This window comes from Leptidea sinapis, chromosome 23, assembly GCF_905404315.1.
Source record: "Leptidea sinapis chromosome 23, ilLepSina1.1, whole genome shotgun sequence".
In the NCBI taxonomy this organism is placed as follows: Eukaryota; Metazoa; Arthropoda; class Insecta; order Lepidoptera; family Pieridae; genus Leptidea; species Leptidea sinapis.
The window spans coordinates 7,999,228-8,018,384 of record NC_066287.1 but is presented as its reverse complement, the minus strand read 5'-3'; the positions used below and the strand labels follow the sequence as shown (position 1 = coordinate 8,018,384).

General features: G+C 34.8%; 1 protein-coding gene across 1 annotated transcript in view; it reads right to left on the bottom strand.

The window, feature by feature from the left end:
• The window catches only part of LOC126971258 (protein Wnt-11b-like), a 73,739-nt gene extending 59,126 nt beyond the window's left edge, over window positions 1-14,613 (bottom strand). Inside the window, exon 1 of the mRNA XM_050817455.1 lies at window positions 14,320-14,613. Within this exon, the coding sequence (XP_050673412.1) occupies window positions 14,320-14,393 (74 nt within the window). The 5' untranslated portion in view covers window positions 14,394-14,613. The remainder of the gene's footprint in view (window positions 1-14,319) is intronic.
• Between the last annotated feature and the right edge of the window lie 4,544 nt (window positions 14,614-19,157).

The following is a 19,157-nucleotide window of genomic DNA, read 5'->3' as shown; positions in this document are numbered from 1 at the left end:
GCATAACGGTGCTTCACTTGCTAATATCACGGCGCGGAGTCCTTCTTTTTTTACTCGTCCGTGCGCATCTTATAAGTGAAATTGAATGGATTTACTGACAACTTCAATATGTAAATGCTGTGCATTGTTGAAAAAGTGTTTTTGTTTGATTAATATATTATTGAAACACAATTTTTAAAAATAAACTTTAAATAATAATATAATTGTTTTTAAACATTATGAAATTTCAAATTTTAATACTAAAACTTCTATGTTTTCACTTCTATCGACAATCTACAATTATTATTCACCATTCTAATATTTTCAAAGTCCGGTTAGTTTGGTAGACTAGCTAGCTATTACACTGAGTATAAAATATGTTCAGATTACAGCAAGAATGTTTTCAATAGCGAATAAGAGCAAAGAGCATTTAATATGTTGTCGTCCCAGCCAGACAGCATGACGTCTTCGCAGATGCAAACGACAAATACAAACATAGTACATGTTGTTACCTACTAGTTACATGTTGACGGAATATAGGATACTTAGATAAAATATTTCGATTTTTATTTCGATTAGTTTTAAGTTACCTATTATGAATATTCAAGAATTTAATAATATTATAATAATATTATAAGTAATAATATCTTTATAAAAGGAGACATAATTATGTGTTAGTTATTTTCTGTATTGTTGTTTTTTTTGTGTATGTAGCCATATTTTCGGGTTTTTACAATATTTATATCTGATCAAAATCATCTAGCGGCGCAGGTATGCCTAAACGTTTTACATACTAAGATGCGGATAATATACCTATCTGACTGCATTTTATCTAATCACTTTGTAAATTCTATATATATAGCAATAATTTGTAATTTCTTTAATAGGAAAAAAATTAAGGAAATTACGTTTTGGAATACTGGCTGCTTTAGAATTGGATCAAAATAAAACTCCTTTAATGAAACGGAATGAAACTTTATCCGCATGACAGCTATAACATTCGAAATTTAAAAAATGTGTAACATTGAATTGTTTGACTTTAAATACTTTTACATTCGGATTTGAAAGTAAAGATGAATATATCCATTGATTTGATTGAAATTTGAATAATTTTTAAGTAGAAACCCTTTCAGCCATACAGGACCTACATTTAGAAACCCTCTAATATTCTCGGTACCTACTGCCAGACGCTGGCAGACAACTATTTCCTCTGCAATATTTACCTATATGGTTAAAATTTTTCTTCCCATGAAGGAATACAAAGTGCCTCTACATTGGCACAGTTTTAGCTTTTAAATTCTTCAGAGGATCGGTTTTACCAGTACTATTAGCAGCCCTCATTACTGTAGATTTCCTTCTGGTTTTCGTGTGTAGGTAATACAAATGAAGTCCGCCCCCAATAAAAAATGGTATGTTACAATAGATATATCGCTTAGAATTCCAATGATATACTTTATTTACAAGACAAGTTATTTACAAACTATTTCGGATAGCTTGCCTATGAAATATGTCGACTTCACATAAATTTCGGATGAGATGGCACAGCCACAATTGATAAATGCGTCATACTTCAAAGGGAGTGCCGAGAGCCGATGCGGTTAAATAAGAAATCGGTGAATAAGATTAAAGCACGCCTAATACGCTTTGGCGCGAGGATGTCGGTAATTTATGAATTTGTCAGGACAAAGTGTACATCGTCGACCGCGTAAATAAAGAGCGCCGAGCCACGGATAAATTTGTGTCAGATCAAATGAATCGCGAACGAGATGATTCATTGCACTTACTGCTTGTTATGTCTAAGCCCCGATTTTAGCAATGACACTTCAAACTGAGTTTAATAAAACTCAGTTTTACGTAAATGAGTTCAAATGCCAGTCTTGATCTCGATTAAACACAAAGCGATTTCATCAATAACTTTTAAGCGTGTTGACGTAAGCTCAAAGCTGAGTTTACATGTCATAAACAATAGAATAAACCAAATCCCTGTCAAGACTGTCATCGATAAATATGAATAAAATCAAAATTGTTATATGTCAATGTTTCTAAAACGATAGTGACAGCTCTTGAACGCGTTGAAATATTATGTTGAACGTCCAAAAAGTTTAGGCAAGGCTCTTTTAATTTACCAATGGGAGGCTCCGTTGGCACAGGAAGCCGGCTAGATTATGGGTACCACAGCGGCGCCTATTTCTGCCTTGATGCAGATGTTTAAGCATTACTGTGTTTCGGTCTGAAGGGCGCCGTAGCTAGTGAAATTACTGGGCAAATAAGACTAAACATCTTATGTCTCAAGGTGAGAGCGCAGTTGTAGAAGCCACTCAGAATTTTTGGGTTTTTCAAGAATCCTGAGCGGCACTGCATTGCAATGGGCAGGGCGTAAAAAAAAGGATCAACTCCCTACCAAAACTGTCACCTATAAGCATGAATAAAATCAAAATTGTTATATGTCTCTATTGCGATAACGACAGTGACAGCTCTTGAACGCGAATGAAATATTATATATATGTTGAACGTCCAAAATCGGCGGTCAACATTTAAACGCGTTTAGGCTATAACTGCGTTTAGTTTGTGTTGGTGAAATCCAAATTAAATCTGTAAACTTGTTTACAGTCGTAAGCTTAGTCCAAAGTGTTCTAATTACGTTCTACTACAATGGTGAAATCGGGTCTAAAAGAACAACCACAAAACAAACCACCCTCTCATTAAAAACAAAACTAAGAAATCACTCGTTCATGAGCGTAACGTGAATGCAAGCGAACAATGAAACCTTTTTATAGAAGCTAACGTTTTCGATCGATTTAGAAATACATAAAGTTTTGTGTATAGAGGGGCACCTATACGCTATATGTCCAGCACTCCGCAAAATTAGCCCTCGCTAGTAGCGAAACCCTACACATTTCAATGAGAGCTTTATATTCGAAGTAAGAACTAAATATATAGGTAGTGCTCACACGGCCAAGCTTGCTTTCTTGAAATGAATGTTAATGGATTTTTTGCTAGTTTTAGGCTTACTTAAAAGAATAAAATATAGTATAGTAGTTGGTGAAATGGAGACATGGTTGTCTGAGAGTAAATAACATATTCATCCTAGGAATAACAAGCGCTATTTCGACGCCACTCAGAGTTTTGAGTCTGAACGGTATTGTATAATAATATGGGCAAGCCGTATCATTTACCATCAGATATACTCATAAAAAAACACAGTATCGGTAACATAAATTCAAATATTTGTTCATATTTTATTCTAAACAATTTGTTATGTTTTTAAAGTGATAACCCTCACTTCTAGGATTAATACACAAATATAATTTGAAAAACAAATTTTATGAACGATGCGGGACTCGAACTCACGACCTCTGGCGTTCCGTGCCAGTGCTCTAACCAACTGAGCTAACCGTTCGAGTGACGTATCGTCATAAAATCTTGTATGCTTTGTTCAACTCTCAGGTTGTGGCTTCATCTACAGGATCTACTTTACAGTTGATAACCTGCTCAACCCCAATTGCATATTAAGAAAGTTACTTGAGATGTCGCTCTTGTAAGTCTAAACAATTTGTTATGTTTTTAAAGTGATAACCCTCGCGTCTAGATAAAATTCTGTTTGCTTTGTTCAACTCTCAGGTTGTGGCTTCATCTACAGCCTACAGGATCTACTTTACAGTTGATAACGTGCTCAACCCCAATAACGATAACGAGGCGGTACTCGAACGGTTAGCTCAGTTGGTTAGAGCACCGGCACGGAACGCCGGAGGTTGTGGGTTCGAATCCCGCATCGTTCATAAAATTTTGTTTTTCAAATTTTATTTGTGTATGTCTGTATTGTTAAGGTGTTCAAAAATAACTTTCCAAATATTTAAATTGTAAATTTTTATTCATTTCATAACTTTACTATATTCATTTCATAACTTTATTATTATTTCACTACCATGTCAATAAAACGTTTGTTAAAAATAACACATTGCTGAAATGGAAGAGCGGAGGCACCTGGTACAGGCATTATTTGCCTACAAGTTGACTCCGGCCACTAGCTGCTGTAAACCTATGTTTTTAAGAGAAATAAATAATAATTATTATTATACACTATACTAAGAAACACACAATAACGTATTACGTAAGTTTATATGTCCAAAATCTCAACGCTAAATTATTTTCTGTCCGCTTCAAGGCAATAAAATAAATCCATTGAAGTGGCTCGTATTTCACCTTCATCCACAGCCGTACCGCTTCTTACAGAACGTATTACACCGGGAATTCAATAAAAATCACAATCGTAAAAACTTAGACGTGCTCATATAATATATCTAAGAGGGCATTACGTTCCTTTAATAATAGGTCCCGCCAGATGTACGGGACGGCTGACTGGAAAAGTCACAGTGGGAATTCGAGCGAAGGAAATTATTTTTTTCGGTCTACCACACAGGACCCTTGCTAACTCGACGAAAACTAAATCTGTGCTCCCACGGGAATTACTTTCAGTGTCGTGGTTAATATCGTCTTGGTCCTTGGCAATACAAGAATAATAATTTAAATATTATATAAGTGAATATATAGTGGCATGGATATTCATGTTTATCTACATTTTTTCATACGTCTGATTAACTGCTCAGCTAGTGTAAGGGGCTGTTTCACAATGTCCAAGTAAAGTAGCAGATTGTTATAGGCTAGATAAATTAGTGGCTATATAAAACTTCCAGATATAACAGTTTGCGTTTCACAATCACTATATACCTACAATTTCTAGATGAATTATCTGGCAGATCGGTCTGGTAACCTCGGACTCAATAGTTTCGTTTGACGAAATGAAAATATTAAAAAAAACGTTTCATATACGAAATAGAGTAACACAAACGCAAATGATGTATTTATTCGATAGATAAGTAGCAAGTAGCCTATCAGGAACTTATTTGGACATTGTGAAACAGCTCCTAAGCCTAAAAAACTCTACTATACGGTGTTACCATAAACTTATTATACTACCGTAATAGACGAACCCTGTGTGAAAGTGAGGTAACTATCCTTACATAAAAACGTGAGAAAGAGACGGAATAGATGAAGACATTGGAACCGTTTTGAAACAATTTAGTTTCCATTAGTCTCCTGTCAAATTGGACCGCGTTTTAAAGCGTTTTAGTGTTTTTATCGTTATTGTTCTGTGTTTTAACGGATATTAATTAAAGATATATAATGGTGTCGTTTTCTGTAATAGATTGTGTTGATACATAAAGCAACAATTCAACTAAAGAAACATCACAGGTAAATACTGATTCTTCAATACTACTTTCGTGATTTTTATTTTCGTAGAACAGCACTAAAATACTAAATATTACATTTTATATACGCAGTAAACACTCTATTTTTTTAAGATTACAATCATTTAAGAAAATATGAGTTAAATAATAAAATATTGTATACGTGAATATGACGCCGTTTATCAGTATTTGTCATAGGGATTGACCAAAAGCAAAATACTACATACTTCACTAACCCACTAACACATCTGTAAAACTAGCACACATGAACATTTTAAATTTAATCTCGCCGTATTGAGGAGAGTGTTTATACGCTACTATACTAAATTGATGGGTATTACAGCATTATAAAAAAGGTCGAAAAATAGGTTTAATTTGAATTTTAAAATCAAAATACCTGTATGCTAAATTAAATAGCTTTATAAGTTATAACGTCATTTACATGAATTCCTGAATGATGATGCACCAGAAGAATCGACAGTTAATTTGAAATATATTTTGTGTTTTTTAATGTAAACTGAACAGGTTTCAAGAAATAATAAAAAGAATTCGTAACACATTCCACAATGTTGTTTGATAAATATTGCTAATAGTTAAAATAAATTTAATTACATCTCTGTTGTTTTATGTACAGACCAGAAACTTTAAATTTATTTGTAGAAAGTTGTTGAAATAGTTACTCTACGTGAAGGAATGCAGTTAAGATTACGGAGATGTTCTGGTTCTGGTTTGGAAAACTAGAGAATTTGAATATATTTTTGGGATTTGAAAAAAAAGGAAACGTTTAGTTATTTATTTAAGAACAAAAGCGCAACTTGAACAAAGAAATATTAAGGGTAGTATTCGATTATAAAATATGGTTACACGTATTACTCGGACCAGTCACCGAAACGTAGTTAAGAAATAATCTTTAAAAAAAAATATTAATAATGGTTCTTTTGTATGTTGTAAATAAACCCGATAAATTTGTTACATGCGGATTTGACCCCCTCGCCTCTCAAGATACACCCCAGCGCTCTTACCAACTAAGCCAACGCGAAGGGTCTGAATGACGCAGTACAAATTAAATTTGTATATAGGCATTATCTTAGAAGTGAGAGAGTTAAATAAATTGCTCATGTTTAATTTTATTGGTTTTGAAATAATAATTAAAAGCATTTATTCAGAGGCTTAAATTTACATACATATTCAAACTACCCTCAACTAAGTATTTGCTACTCTATCTGTTTGTCTATTAACAACGGCCATGTCTAGGATATATATATATATATATACCCATATCTTAGATAATTTATACGTCTAGATAGAGCACCTTGCTCTTAGACAACCGATGAAAACAGACCAGGTTAATTACTTTAGTGTGCATGACAAGCTACGTCTTACACTCGTGATTTGTGTGTCACTTTGTGTTAGTGTGCGTGCCTTGCTCAAAATAGAGGCGAACAGTCTACCTCAATTTTTTTCGACGTGTTTATAGCTGTCACAGTCTATCTAGAGTCTAGACGTATAACAGCCGTTCCCAATATACTATCTACAGATAGAGATAAATTACTACCTTCTACTGTCATTAATTAGCTGTCAATAATTTGAAGCTGTCCCAATATAAGTCATTCTTATCGCCTTATATTGGAACGCGTGAATTGCAATTTCCATACAAACTTCTTTCGCTGGTAAGCTATACGTCGTCCTATTGACAGACAGCGTGTACGGATACGGTGAGTTACCGTCGATAAGTTTATTGGGACAGAAAAGTCAACGATAGTTACGATTTTTATCTCAAGTAGGCCACAACCGGAGATAGACTGAATATTGGGAACCGCCGTAAATGATCTAAGACCTATTTATATACTGTTAGTTAACAAAAAAATTGTTTATGTCTAAAGAATTTAACAGAATTGACTATAGTTAATTAACCGTAGCAACCCTTGATAAGTACTTCGTAACCATCAGCTAATCGCAACTTCAATTACTGCGAGCCGGAAGCCGGGTAACCTAACGCCGTACGCCCGGGTCCACTGCTCCCTAATTGTACACTGCACTAATGAGCAACGTTGTCGGTTGTTCCGTTGCAGCCCACAATTATCCAGTCGAGATTACACCCGGAAACATCCCCGATCCCGGTAACTCGAGCTCTGACGTCACTGCGATTCGACTATCGATTCCAATTATTTTGCACAAACAGTCTTACTTTAAGCTAATTGGATTACACTTTGAATAAATATTTATCTTTTTACATCTGTGTTTTGGTAGGTTACATATTAAGTTACCTACTAAGCCGTTCGCTGTTCTTAAATTATATCTATACTTAATATTATAAAGCTGCAGTGTTTGTTTGTTTGTTTGAACGCGCTAATCTCTGGTACTACTGGTCCGATTTGAATGATTCTTTCAGTGTTGGTTAGTCCATTTATCGAGGAAGGCTATAGGCTATGTTTTTTTTTTCAAAATTAGGGATCCGTAATAAAATTGCTTTTTCTAACACAAGGTGTAAAATCGAAAACCTATTTTTGCGTGCGCTGCAAAAAGTATTGACAATAGAACAAAATGATGTACAGGCTATAATATAGGCAATATTTTATTACTTATAAAACTATCGCGTGAATTATACTTTATATGGCAAAACAACGTTTGCCGGGTCAGCTAGTACGTTAATATATATATATAAGTTAATGAAATCAGATGCAATATTAAAATGAATGGGATGAAGCATCCTGACTATATGTAATAAGTTAGTTGATGTGATGTATGTATGTATGTTGACTTATTATTATACTATTTATTACCTCTAATAAAATGCTCGCACAATAACTTAATTTATTTACAGTGTGTGTGGATTCATGCATCTATAACTGTTCCCAATAACTCTTGTTTTGACGTATTAATGTAAATTTACTTTTTTTTCACTTACGTTCGTTTAACGAACGCATTGAGTACTTGACGTTTGAGTATTTTTGTTGCATCACTTTACATAATATATTGTAATTTAAATGATTTGTAAATAGATGAATCTGTAAATGTTGATTTAAAAGAGTGGCAAGAAGTTTTTTACTTTCCTGAAATACGATAATTCATCCATTTTAAGTTTAGATATGCTGTGATTTGGACAGTTTTCACTGAACACTTTATCATTGCGTGGCGTAGTATTCAAAGCACGGTCGAAACACAAGTGAATGATAACTCTGCCTAATAGGCAAGGTTTTGCGTCAGATAATTTAGTCGTTTGTTGTATGTCAATGTCGATCATAAAGGTATATACGAGTATATCGATAAATATAATGACATAACTTTAAATTTGAACAACATGATTCACCAGTGGGAGGCTGCTTTGCACAAGATGCCGGCTAGATTATGGCTACCACAACGGTGCCTATTTCTGCCGTGAAGCAGTAATGTGTAAGCATTACTGTGTTTCTGTTTGAAGGGCGCCGTAGCTAGTGAAATTACTGGGCAAATGATACTTAACATCTTATTTCTCAAGGTGACGAGCGCAGTTATAGTGCCACTCAGAATTTTTGGGGTTTTTCAAGAAGGCAGGGCGTATCAATAACCATGTTCGACTCGTCCCTTATTTTCATAAAAAAAAAACATGAAGCAGCCAATGACAGAATGATCTAGCCACCACTATATATAAATCACCAATCGCCTATCTCGATCATATATTTTTAGTGAAGGGAACGAACGACCCGCCCCACGACGAAACCACCAGGAAAGACATTTAAACGAATATGACGAAAGCTGCCACAAGGACTCAACCAAATATAGTGATACCCAGATATAGCTATGTACATAATGCAATGCTTTAAATAACTTTACTTACATTTAAAGTTGACCTTTTTGTTTGGAGTAAAGTGCGAATTAGTTCCGTACCACCGTAGAGAAGTTATTTTTTCAAATATAATTTATTCAAATAGGTTTAAACTAAGCTTAACTTTTATATTATTTCTTTTAAATTACTGAATCTACCAAATTATGTTCGGAAAAAGTAGAGCTCATGAGAAGAACAAGAAACTCAACAGCCACTCTTTTATATCAATTAGAACATTTTAAAATGCCTGTAATATACATAAAAAAATTGTTTGTAAGGTGCTGCACCCAATATATGACTCGTGTTCAAATCTAAAGCATTTTAAATATCAAATATTTCATAAAAAGTAATTAAGAATAAATTAAATTGGATGCATCAATCTTTCGAGCTTGAATTCATTGTTTGTGCAAGGATGCATTGTGAATATGATGAAATATATTATATTTTTTAATTTTGAATGGCAATTGTGTAGACACAACTCTATCAAAATTTATTGAGGTGAACTTGGTGACTTTTTAAGCCGCGTTGTGCACTTTTTGAATCGGAAATCTTATGAGTTCGTGTCACCGACATGCTCATGACTGGCACATATATAATAAGACAATTATTGGATGGGTGAAATCTCGTGAGTTCGCGTCACCGAAATTCTTATAGCAGTGTATACAGCTGACGTAATGTGCAACATTAGTGCTGTGTATATCTTATAAGTGAAATTGAATGGATTTAGTGAAAAGTTCAATATGTACTGTGCATTGTTGAAAAAGTGTATTTGTTTGATTAATAATAAAGCAAATAAGTTTTAAAAATAAATTGAAATTAATAATTTAATTAATAGTAAAATTTCTGAGTTTTCACTTCTATCAGCAGTGTGTAAGCACTGCCAATATTTTATTTATTTATTTATTTGCAAAGTTTATGATCTCTCAGCTAAATGACAGACGGCCAGACATTTTCTTATTGAAAAATCGGTATTTATCATTGAACAACAAAACAACAATCAATCAAGTTACAATCTTCCTTATTTCCCGTCCCCACATCTATTATCCTACGGCGCCTAGAAATTAAAAACCTTATAATAATAGGTTAATACCAGGCCACACGGTTTCCAATATCCTTTGTAAATAGCATTAATTATATTACCCCTTTCATAACAGCAAAGCATTTGCATCATAAAGATTACAGCCCCGAAATTACGAGACCAGACTCAAATTCTTTTACCTTCTCATTATCTGTTTTTGTTGTCATCGTTATTTTGTATTTGATTACCAATTTATTTATTTATTTAATACATACAAACAACAGAATTAAAACAAATACATAATTATTACGTACTAAAATAAACTATCAATACAAGATACGCTGCAACTCCACGAGGGCGAGGGTGTGTTTAGCAGAAATCATTGTACTGATGACAAATTCTATAGATAGGGTTATGGAAGGACACGTTATTATTACAGAACGGAATGGTAAAAGACTGTTCATGTCTTGAAGACCGATTGGGAACTCTTAATTGAATGTCCGACAAGAGGGTAGTAGAAATTGTGTCATCGAGTATTTTGAATAAAGTCGTTAGGCCATGCAATTTGCGACGACTCTCAAGGCTCAGTAACTTGAAGTAAGATAGCCATTCCTCATATGTAGTCAGCTCCTTTTTAAGACCAAACCTAATCGTCAATACGCGAAGAAGACATCTTTGAATAGACTCAAGCATATCAGTATATTATGTATTATATTGAGGTGACCAGACAATGGAGGCGTACTCGAGTTAGCTCAGGATTAGCGACTTATAGAGTAACAGTGAATGTAAGCAGTATCTTAAAGTACTCTCACAACAGACCTTGTATAGCTAAAGAAAATGATATAGTATGTCTAAGACCGATGACGTAGAGTCACGACGTACGAAAGCGCCTTTCAATTAGGTACCTACTAGTAATACCATCCTGACTTACATCCTTAGATCACACAACAACCTTTCATTGCAAGTGTGCCTACGTACGAAATCAAGGAAATCTTAAAATAGGGTGTTTCATTTTACACCATTCATTTACTCTACCAATGGGAGGATAATTTGCACAGGACGCCGGCTAGATTATGGGTACCACAACGGCGCCTAACTGCCGTGAAACAGTAATGACTAAGCATCAATGTGTTTCAGTCTGAAGGTCGCTGTAGCTAGTGAAATTACTGGGCAAATGAGACTTAACATCTAAAAGTCTCAAGGTGACGAGCGCAATTATTGTAGAGCCGCTTAGAATTTTTGAGTTTCTCTCGTAACTGTAACTAATCGCCACTGCATTGTAATGGGCAAGGCATATCAATTACCATCAGCTGAACATCTTGCTCGTCTTGTCCCAAACTGTCATAAAAAAGTGAGAAAAAAAATCTACAATAGAACAGCAGTCGGCAATTAAGTAGGTAGAGTCAGTCCATAAAATAATAAAATCAGTAACTACTTAGGTATTCATTTACAAAAAAAAAATATAGCCTCTATCATATTACATCAAAACTCAAAATGCAAACAAAGAATTGATGTCAATTGTCAACTAAACAACGTTACTTTTGTTCTTCTATATGCGCATTTGTTTACATGACAAACTGACGTCATGACTATAGAACAACATGGCGTCAAGCATCTTTGTCAAGAAACGCGCGAAAACTGAAAATGTAAAAAATATTTTAACAAAAAAACGACCGACTTCAAAAACACTATTCCAAAACAATAGATATAATATGCACTAAAAAGTATAAAAATAATTGCGTATTTTTATACAATCTTATTAATTAATCTAATTCTAGGTACGATTATTGTTATTTTTGGAATCGGTGTAACTACATACATATGTAGTTACACTCCTATCTTGGATGACACCGACTCCATTTTTAGTGAATTTGAAGTACACTAACTAACAATTTATCTAAATATGTGTAGATTGATAGTTGACTAAGAATTGAAGAGTTCCGTTACTTTGTCATGGATTCCGTAATCAGAACCTTACCAAACTCTCACCGAAATATCTTTAAAGTATATCCTTTCCAATATAAAGAGAATCATCGAAATCGGTTGGCGCGATATTGAGTTATTCGTAAATTTATCATCCACTTTGCTATACGTATGTATTGCAAATTTAAGACTTTTATGGTTTTCTCATGTATGCCATTGTCAGATCTGGACCTCACGGGAAGCACCAGCTTTCAAATAAAAAAAGAATTATCAAAATCGGTTCACCCAGTCGAAAGTTTTGAGGTAACAAACATAAAAAAAATACAGACGAATTGAGAACCTCCTCCTTTTTTGAAGTCGGTTAAAAATTTAAATGAAGTGTTCTGACACTTAACTGTTGAATAAATACAAGGTTTTATTTGTAGTTACTTAACACCTTAGATAATTTAAGTGTCTAGATGGAACATCTTGCTGTTAGGGCTATATTCCACTGGGACACCAGGCAACAAGTCGCGCCACCATCCGTAAGCTACCAAACTAGACAACATTTGTTTTAATGAAAATAAAGGGCGAGACGAGCAGGACGTTCAGCTTATGGTTCTTGATACGCCCTGCCCATTACAATGCAGTACCGCTCAAGATTCTTGAAAAACCCAAAAATTCTAGCGGCACTACAATTGCGCTCGTCACCTTGAGACATAAGACGTTAAGTCTCACATACCCAGTAATTTCACTAGCTACGGCGACCGCAACACAGTAATGTTTACACATTACTGCTTCACCACAGAAATAGGCTCTGTTGTGGTACCCATAATCTAGCCCGCACCCTGTGCAAAGGAGCCTTCCACCGGTAACGTCCGAGCTGGTCGTGCCACCAAATTCGTTGCATAATCAAACGGACGCCAGGTGAGTAAATCTCTATAGAGCTGTATACATTTTGTTGGTAATGGCGAATGTGTCCCGGTGAAATATAGCCCTTAAACAACCCATGAGAACAGGCTAGGTTTATTACTTTAGTGTGTGTGACAAGATATGTCTTACACTCGCGATATGCATGTCACTTTGTTTCAGTGTGCGTGAATTGCTAAAATAGAGGTTGACTGTTCACCGCTTTTTTTTCGACGTGTTCGCAGCTTAGTCTCTCACTTTATAATATGGATTTAAGACAATATAATAGAAGTCTAGATGAAATCCTTAGTAATATCACAGAGAATGTATAATTATGTTTATTTGTTACGTTTTCATACCTAAATTACGGGCTCAACCAATCACCATGATATTTTGCACACACGATAACAGGAACAGTACATAAAATTACAAAATGATCATTATCTATATATAAAAATGAATTGCTGTTCGTTAGTCTCGCTAAAACTCGAGAATGGCTGGACCGATTTGGCTAATTTAGGTCTTGAATTATTTATGGAAGTCCAGAGAAGGTTTTAAAAGGTGAATAAATAGGAAAATGCTGCTAAATTAATTAAAAACAACAAATTTGTTTTTCCTTTGATGTGTCCATACATAATTTCGATGAAAGAATTTACTAACGCACGGTTTGACAGTTCTGCTGTGAAACAATTTCATTACGCCAGCAGGGTTATGCACCCTTTTACGAAGTAATTTTTGATGCTATGATATATTATTGACAAATCCATATAAAAACATTTTTTTTTTTATTATATACAGAACAACGTCTGTCAGGTCAGCTAGTATTAAATAAAATTTTATAGTATCCTCGGGAGCGCTATAATATCTTATACTTAACACAATTCCACGCGAACAGTCGCTTGGCAAACTTAAATGTAATTAAGCAAATGAAAATGGGAGGACATTGGTGTGTGGATTTACCTGCGAGAATAACAGTTTTATAAATAAAGTTAAAAAAATGTTATAAAACATATCGTTAACTACTGGACACATTTTGATAAATTTAATAAAAGGAATTGCAGAATATGAAGTGTCCATACTGGGTGTACCCAGATAGCTGTAACTAATCGGATAGTCTTTTAACAATGCACAAAGGTCTGAAAATACTATTCATTTTTAATATGGTATGGCCGATTTTAATTTGTAACGTTATGTACTTATCTTTGTTTTAATAACTACTTGACTATACTAAATTGTCTTATTATAAAGTACCTAACTTTCATATTTATTAGTATTTTACGAAACATCACAAATGATTTTAATTCGACGCCAAATCCAGTATTTAAAACAACTCCACATTAGTATTCTGTAGAGAGTGCCGCACCATAAATAAAATCAAAAATTATCTCGACTCGCTCAATGTACCCAATTAAAAACAAAATAGAAACTAACTACAATATTAAAAGAATAATACTTACAGCCATCGTATCGCCTCCGAAGCTTTTGGTAAGAAAACAAAAAACAAAACATAAAGCACTATAAAATAACGCATCACTAAAAAGTTCCGGTATTGCACTTTATTAAATAATTTTGAAGTCGATTCGAAAATTGTAGATTTGGCGGGAATGCATATTCGACGAGTGTAGAGGCTGGGGAGCGTGTGACGTACGGCCGGAGACGAGAGCACTTGGCGGCTCGCGTTTGCTCTATGAGTCTATGGCACGTTGCCGGCTAGCGGCTGCCGGACACGGTCGCGACTCGCGGATCGGAACGCCACGCTACAAGCGGCCCGTAGCCAGTGGTCAACCCAGGCCACTCGTGCCGCCCGCCGCTTCGCTATACTTACCTACCAAAGATTAAGAGTTGTAGAACTGACACTACAATTATTTATGAAACCACATAAACAACCTTTATTTTATGGAGGAGGACAAACGAGCGTGGTGTGAACGTGGACCTGGTGTGTGCCGCCGCCCACATTCTCTTGCTACACCATAGGAATCACAGGAGCATTGCCGGCCTTTAAGGAAGGTGTACGCGCTTTTTTTGAAGGTACCCATGTCGTATCGTCCCGGAAACATAGCACAAGGAAACTCATTCCACAGCTTTGTAGTACGTGGAAGAAAGCTCCTTGAAAAGCGCATAGTGGAGGACCACCACACATCTAGATTCAAACTTCTTTGAGGACGTTGGGCATTTTTTGAGAAATGAAAATGAATGAGAAATGAAAATCATTGAATTTTCGATAATGTTATCGGTACCGACACGTCTGTATATAAGTACATATTATATTGTATATCTACGTACATAGACGCATGTTGGTATTTTTTGAGATAGAAAAAACCATTAAACTTGTACACTGTTACCAAAAACACTTCATTCATCACAGTATACTCTGCATAAAATATTTTCTACGATTCACATCTGTCAGCACTACCGATGTGCCACTGTTTTATTGTTATTATTTGCATTGTTAGAAAAAGAGTTAATATCCTAATATTTATTTCATTTCATAAATGATAATACAATGTATTACTTTGCAATGAATCGCATGGAACCTATCATATTTAACGGAACACAAATAATAGCTTACATGGGTACATTTCCTTAAGAATTATAAAATAATTATAAACCGATCTCAATATAACGTCAGTATAGCTACGTGTAATATTATCATTGTCTTTCCTGAGACACGGAAAGCTAGGCATAAAGTAAAAGTCCATTGTATTAGGTCGGGTGCAGGCGGGCGGGCGGTCTACGCTACCTCGACTCCCCACGGTACAACCCACTTATCAATTCAGTCGAGTGGGCATTCGTTCATTGTGAAGGATTGTGTCTATTATGCGCAGATTCGGTGCTTATTTACCCGTTCACATGCCACTAGAGCACATTAACAGCCTAATCGAGCACTCGTCTATTAAGTAGAGCTGTATTTGAAGTGCTCCATTAAGATATTAAATGTTCTTAAGCCTCTTGAAACGTAAGCTAAAAATAGAGTTTAAAAAGTACATAGTCTCTCTTCTAATAACATAGTTGGATACGTGGTAAACCTACTTAATTATAAGTACTTTAAAGGCGAGACTTGATCTATCGTAACACTAAACAAAAGGACAATTCTGATGTAGGTACCTACTATTTAACAGGGTAATTAAAAAGCGCGTATATTTCGTCAAAAAGTTGTGTTGCAAACGATCATGGGATGTTGTGACAATTAAACATCACCAATGAAATGGACCGAGTACTACGTAGATGAAAAAAAATAACCTCATATCATTTATACGTGTAGATCCTAAACCAGTGGTCCCCCGATTCACCAGTGGTCCGCAGGAGTCAGAATATCGTCCGCGGACAACGAACCAATTACAATACGTGCACATGTGAAGTGAAGAAATATTGATTTCACGAGAACTGGAAACAACTTCAAAAGTTATCGAAGTCATGAACACGATATCGGAATATATTCAGAATCATAAAATTAGCTGGGAGATACTCGTTGGTTTCACTTGTTGGGATCACGCTCTGGTCTGGCAACTTTAGTAAAACAGAAGAAACTTAAGGCAACAACCAACAACGCATTGTATCATCCACCGTCAGGCGTTAGCTTCGAAGACTCTTCCTGGATGCCATAAGAATACAATGCAAATGCAATGCAATTTTTAAATTCTACTTTTTGAATAAAGTTTATTATTGGATTGATTCCGTGGTCCCTGCTAACAATAAAAAAATCGAAGTGGTCCATGGAGAAGAAAAGGTTGGGAACCACTGACTCTAGATAGACAATGACAGCAGTGAAAACGTCGAAAATATTGACTTCAGAACTCTACTAACCTATATTTTGATATAACCTATATTTAACAATTCACGCACACTAACACAAAGTGTCATACAAATCGCGAGTGTAAGACGTTACTTGTCACGCCCACTTAATTAATATTTCTGGCCTGTTGGCTGTTTATGTCGGTGATGGTGATACACAACCTGTAATCCCTTTAAAACCGTGGTTCTCGAAATTTAGATTCCCCAATAAATCAATAATATCAACAGTTTGCCGGTTACGCTTAAACCACTCTTGCACTCCAGTATTCCTAGCCAAATTAAGAATTAGAGACCATTCTCTATGTGTCTGTGGACTTGATGAGGGAAATGTAGACCATTTATTCTTTAATTGCCCTTTAATGAAGTCTTCCTTGTACAACTTTATACCTCCTGAAATCCCCCGCCCCACCTCCATGAAATGCCTCCTCACCTTTGTTTTCACTCCTTTTGTAAATACTTTATGTAAATATATTAAACAGAATAATATTAAGTTATAACTAACACAATAAATGTTTTATATAAGTAATATTATCAGTGTTTGTCCATTATAATCTAACAGCATGTATATTTGTTTCAGGTATAATAAGAAAATAAATCTGTTTTGATTCTGGGCACCGGTCATTACTATAATCACTTATAAATTCGTTTACACCGATCAAATGACACACTCTAAGCTTGTTGGTCTACTGAAACGTGACATTGGCGAGTTATGGTGCCCCTTCCACAGAAGCCACTAGAAAGAATAGAATAGAACAATAACATGTAGCAAGTATGTATCTTACAAAATTTCAGACAGCACTTTCGTAGGGATTACGATTTTCTTCATTCTTGGTAGGTATGTTCCAGTGATGCAATTTGACGGGTTTACCTAAAAGCATGCCTAATTCCGAGAGGAGAGGGTAGTCAGCGATTACGAACATTTGGCACCATAAAAATCTAAATACGAAGTTAAAAGGCATGATATAAGTGCTAATTATACCTACTTACATTAAGTACATTTCTGCGTTCGCTTCAGCTTACAAAAAAGCGGCAATATGAACTAATTAAAAGTCATATACTTATATAAAAAAAAAATTAACAAAAAAACAACCGCCTTCAAAAACACTATTCCAAAACAATAGATATATAATGTGCACTACAAAGTATAAAAATAATTGCGTATTTTTATACAATCTACTTAATTAAACTATTATCTTATTAATCTTATTCTAGTTACGATTATTGTAATTTTTGGAATCGGTGTCCTTCCGCTGCAACCCGCTCTCGCCTCTCGCCTCCTCACGACTCAAGCACATCTCACCTATAACTATGTATGTAGTAACAAACCTATCTTGGATGACACCGACTCCAAAAATTACAATTATCGTAATTAGAATACGATTAATTATCTTTGAAGTATATGCTTTCTAATAAAAAAAGAATCATCGAAATCGGTTGGCGCAATATTGAGTTATTCGTAAATTCATCATCCACTTTGCTATACGTATGTACGTATGTATAGCAAAATTTAAGACTTTTATGGTTTTCTCATGGATTCCACTGTCAGATCTGGACCAAATTACAATCAGCTTTCAAATAAAATAAAAAGAATTATCAAAATCGGTTCACCTAGTCGAAAGTTTAGAGGTAACAAACATAAAAATACCGACGAATTGAGAACCTCCTCCTTTTTTGAAGTCGGTTAAAAAATATAGCAATATATTTTATTAACCGACATGAAAAAGGAGGAGGTTCTCAATTCGATCGGTATTTTTTAGGTATGTACACCGATTACGTAGATGATGATCCGATTTACATGATTCATCTCTAGTTTGATGCGGAATGTTTGCCATAGTTTAGCCCAGTACTTTTTTGAATATTTGTGTTTACACCGATGATATAATTATAGTTTGTATATGCCTTTTAAGGTGTTTTCATTAAGTTTGATTATTTATTATTATATAATATCAACCCGTTCTCCGATGAGAGGGTAGGCTACCTGTGATTCAAAGCTAACGAACGTTATTCACAATATTTCATTACCTCATAAGAACGTGAAATTGAGTTTCGAACTGCATTTTTCGGAAACGAAGCCTATTTTCCATTCCCGTTTCTTGGGATCTATATTATTTTTAGGTACCTACCTTTCGTAGACCTACCCATGGTTACTCAAAAAATTCATATATATATTAATATAGATATGCCAGTAAAAAGTAATGAAACCTTATAGTTTACCTGATGTTATCTAGAAAAATCCTACTGTAGTTTACAGAACAACCTATTGCTAACACTAAAAAAAACTACGTTTAATAAAACCGACTTCAGACACTGATAATTAGTAAAAAATAAAAAATATAGAGATTAAATTTAATACACCTCTTATGCAAACCTTTAATATTAATAAAATACTACCTATTGATAGGTTTGAAGTCGGTGCCAAGCCAAATGTAAAATCAGGTAAGTACCTACACTCGCCACGCGTGACTTTGAGCAGGATAGCTTCATCTAGAACAACCAAAGCGGG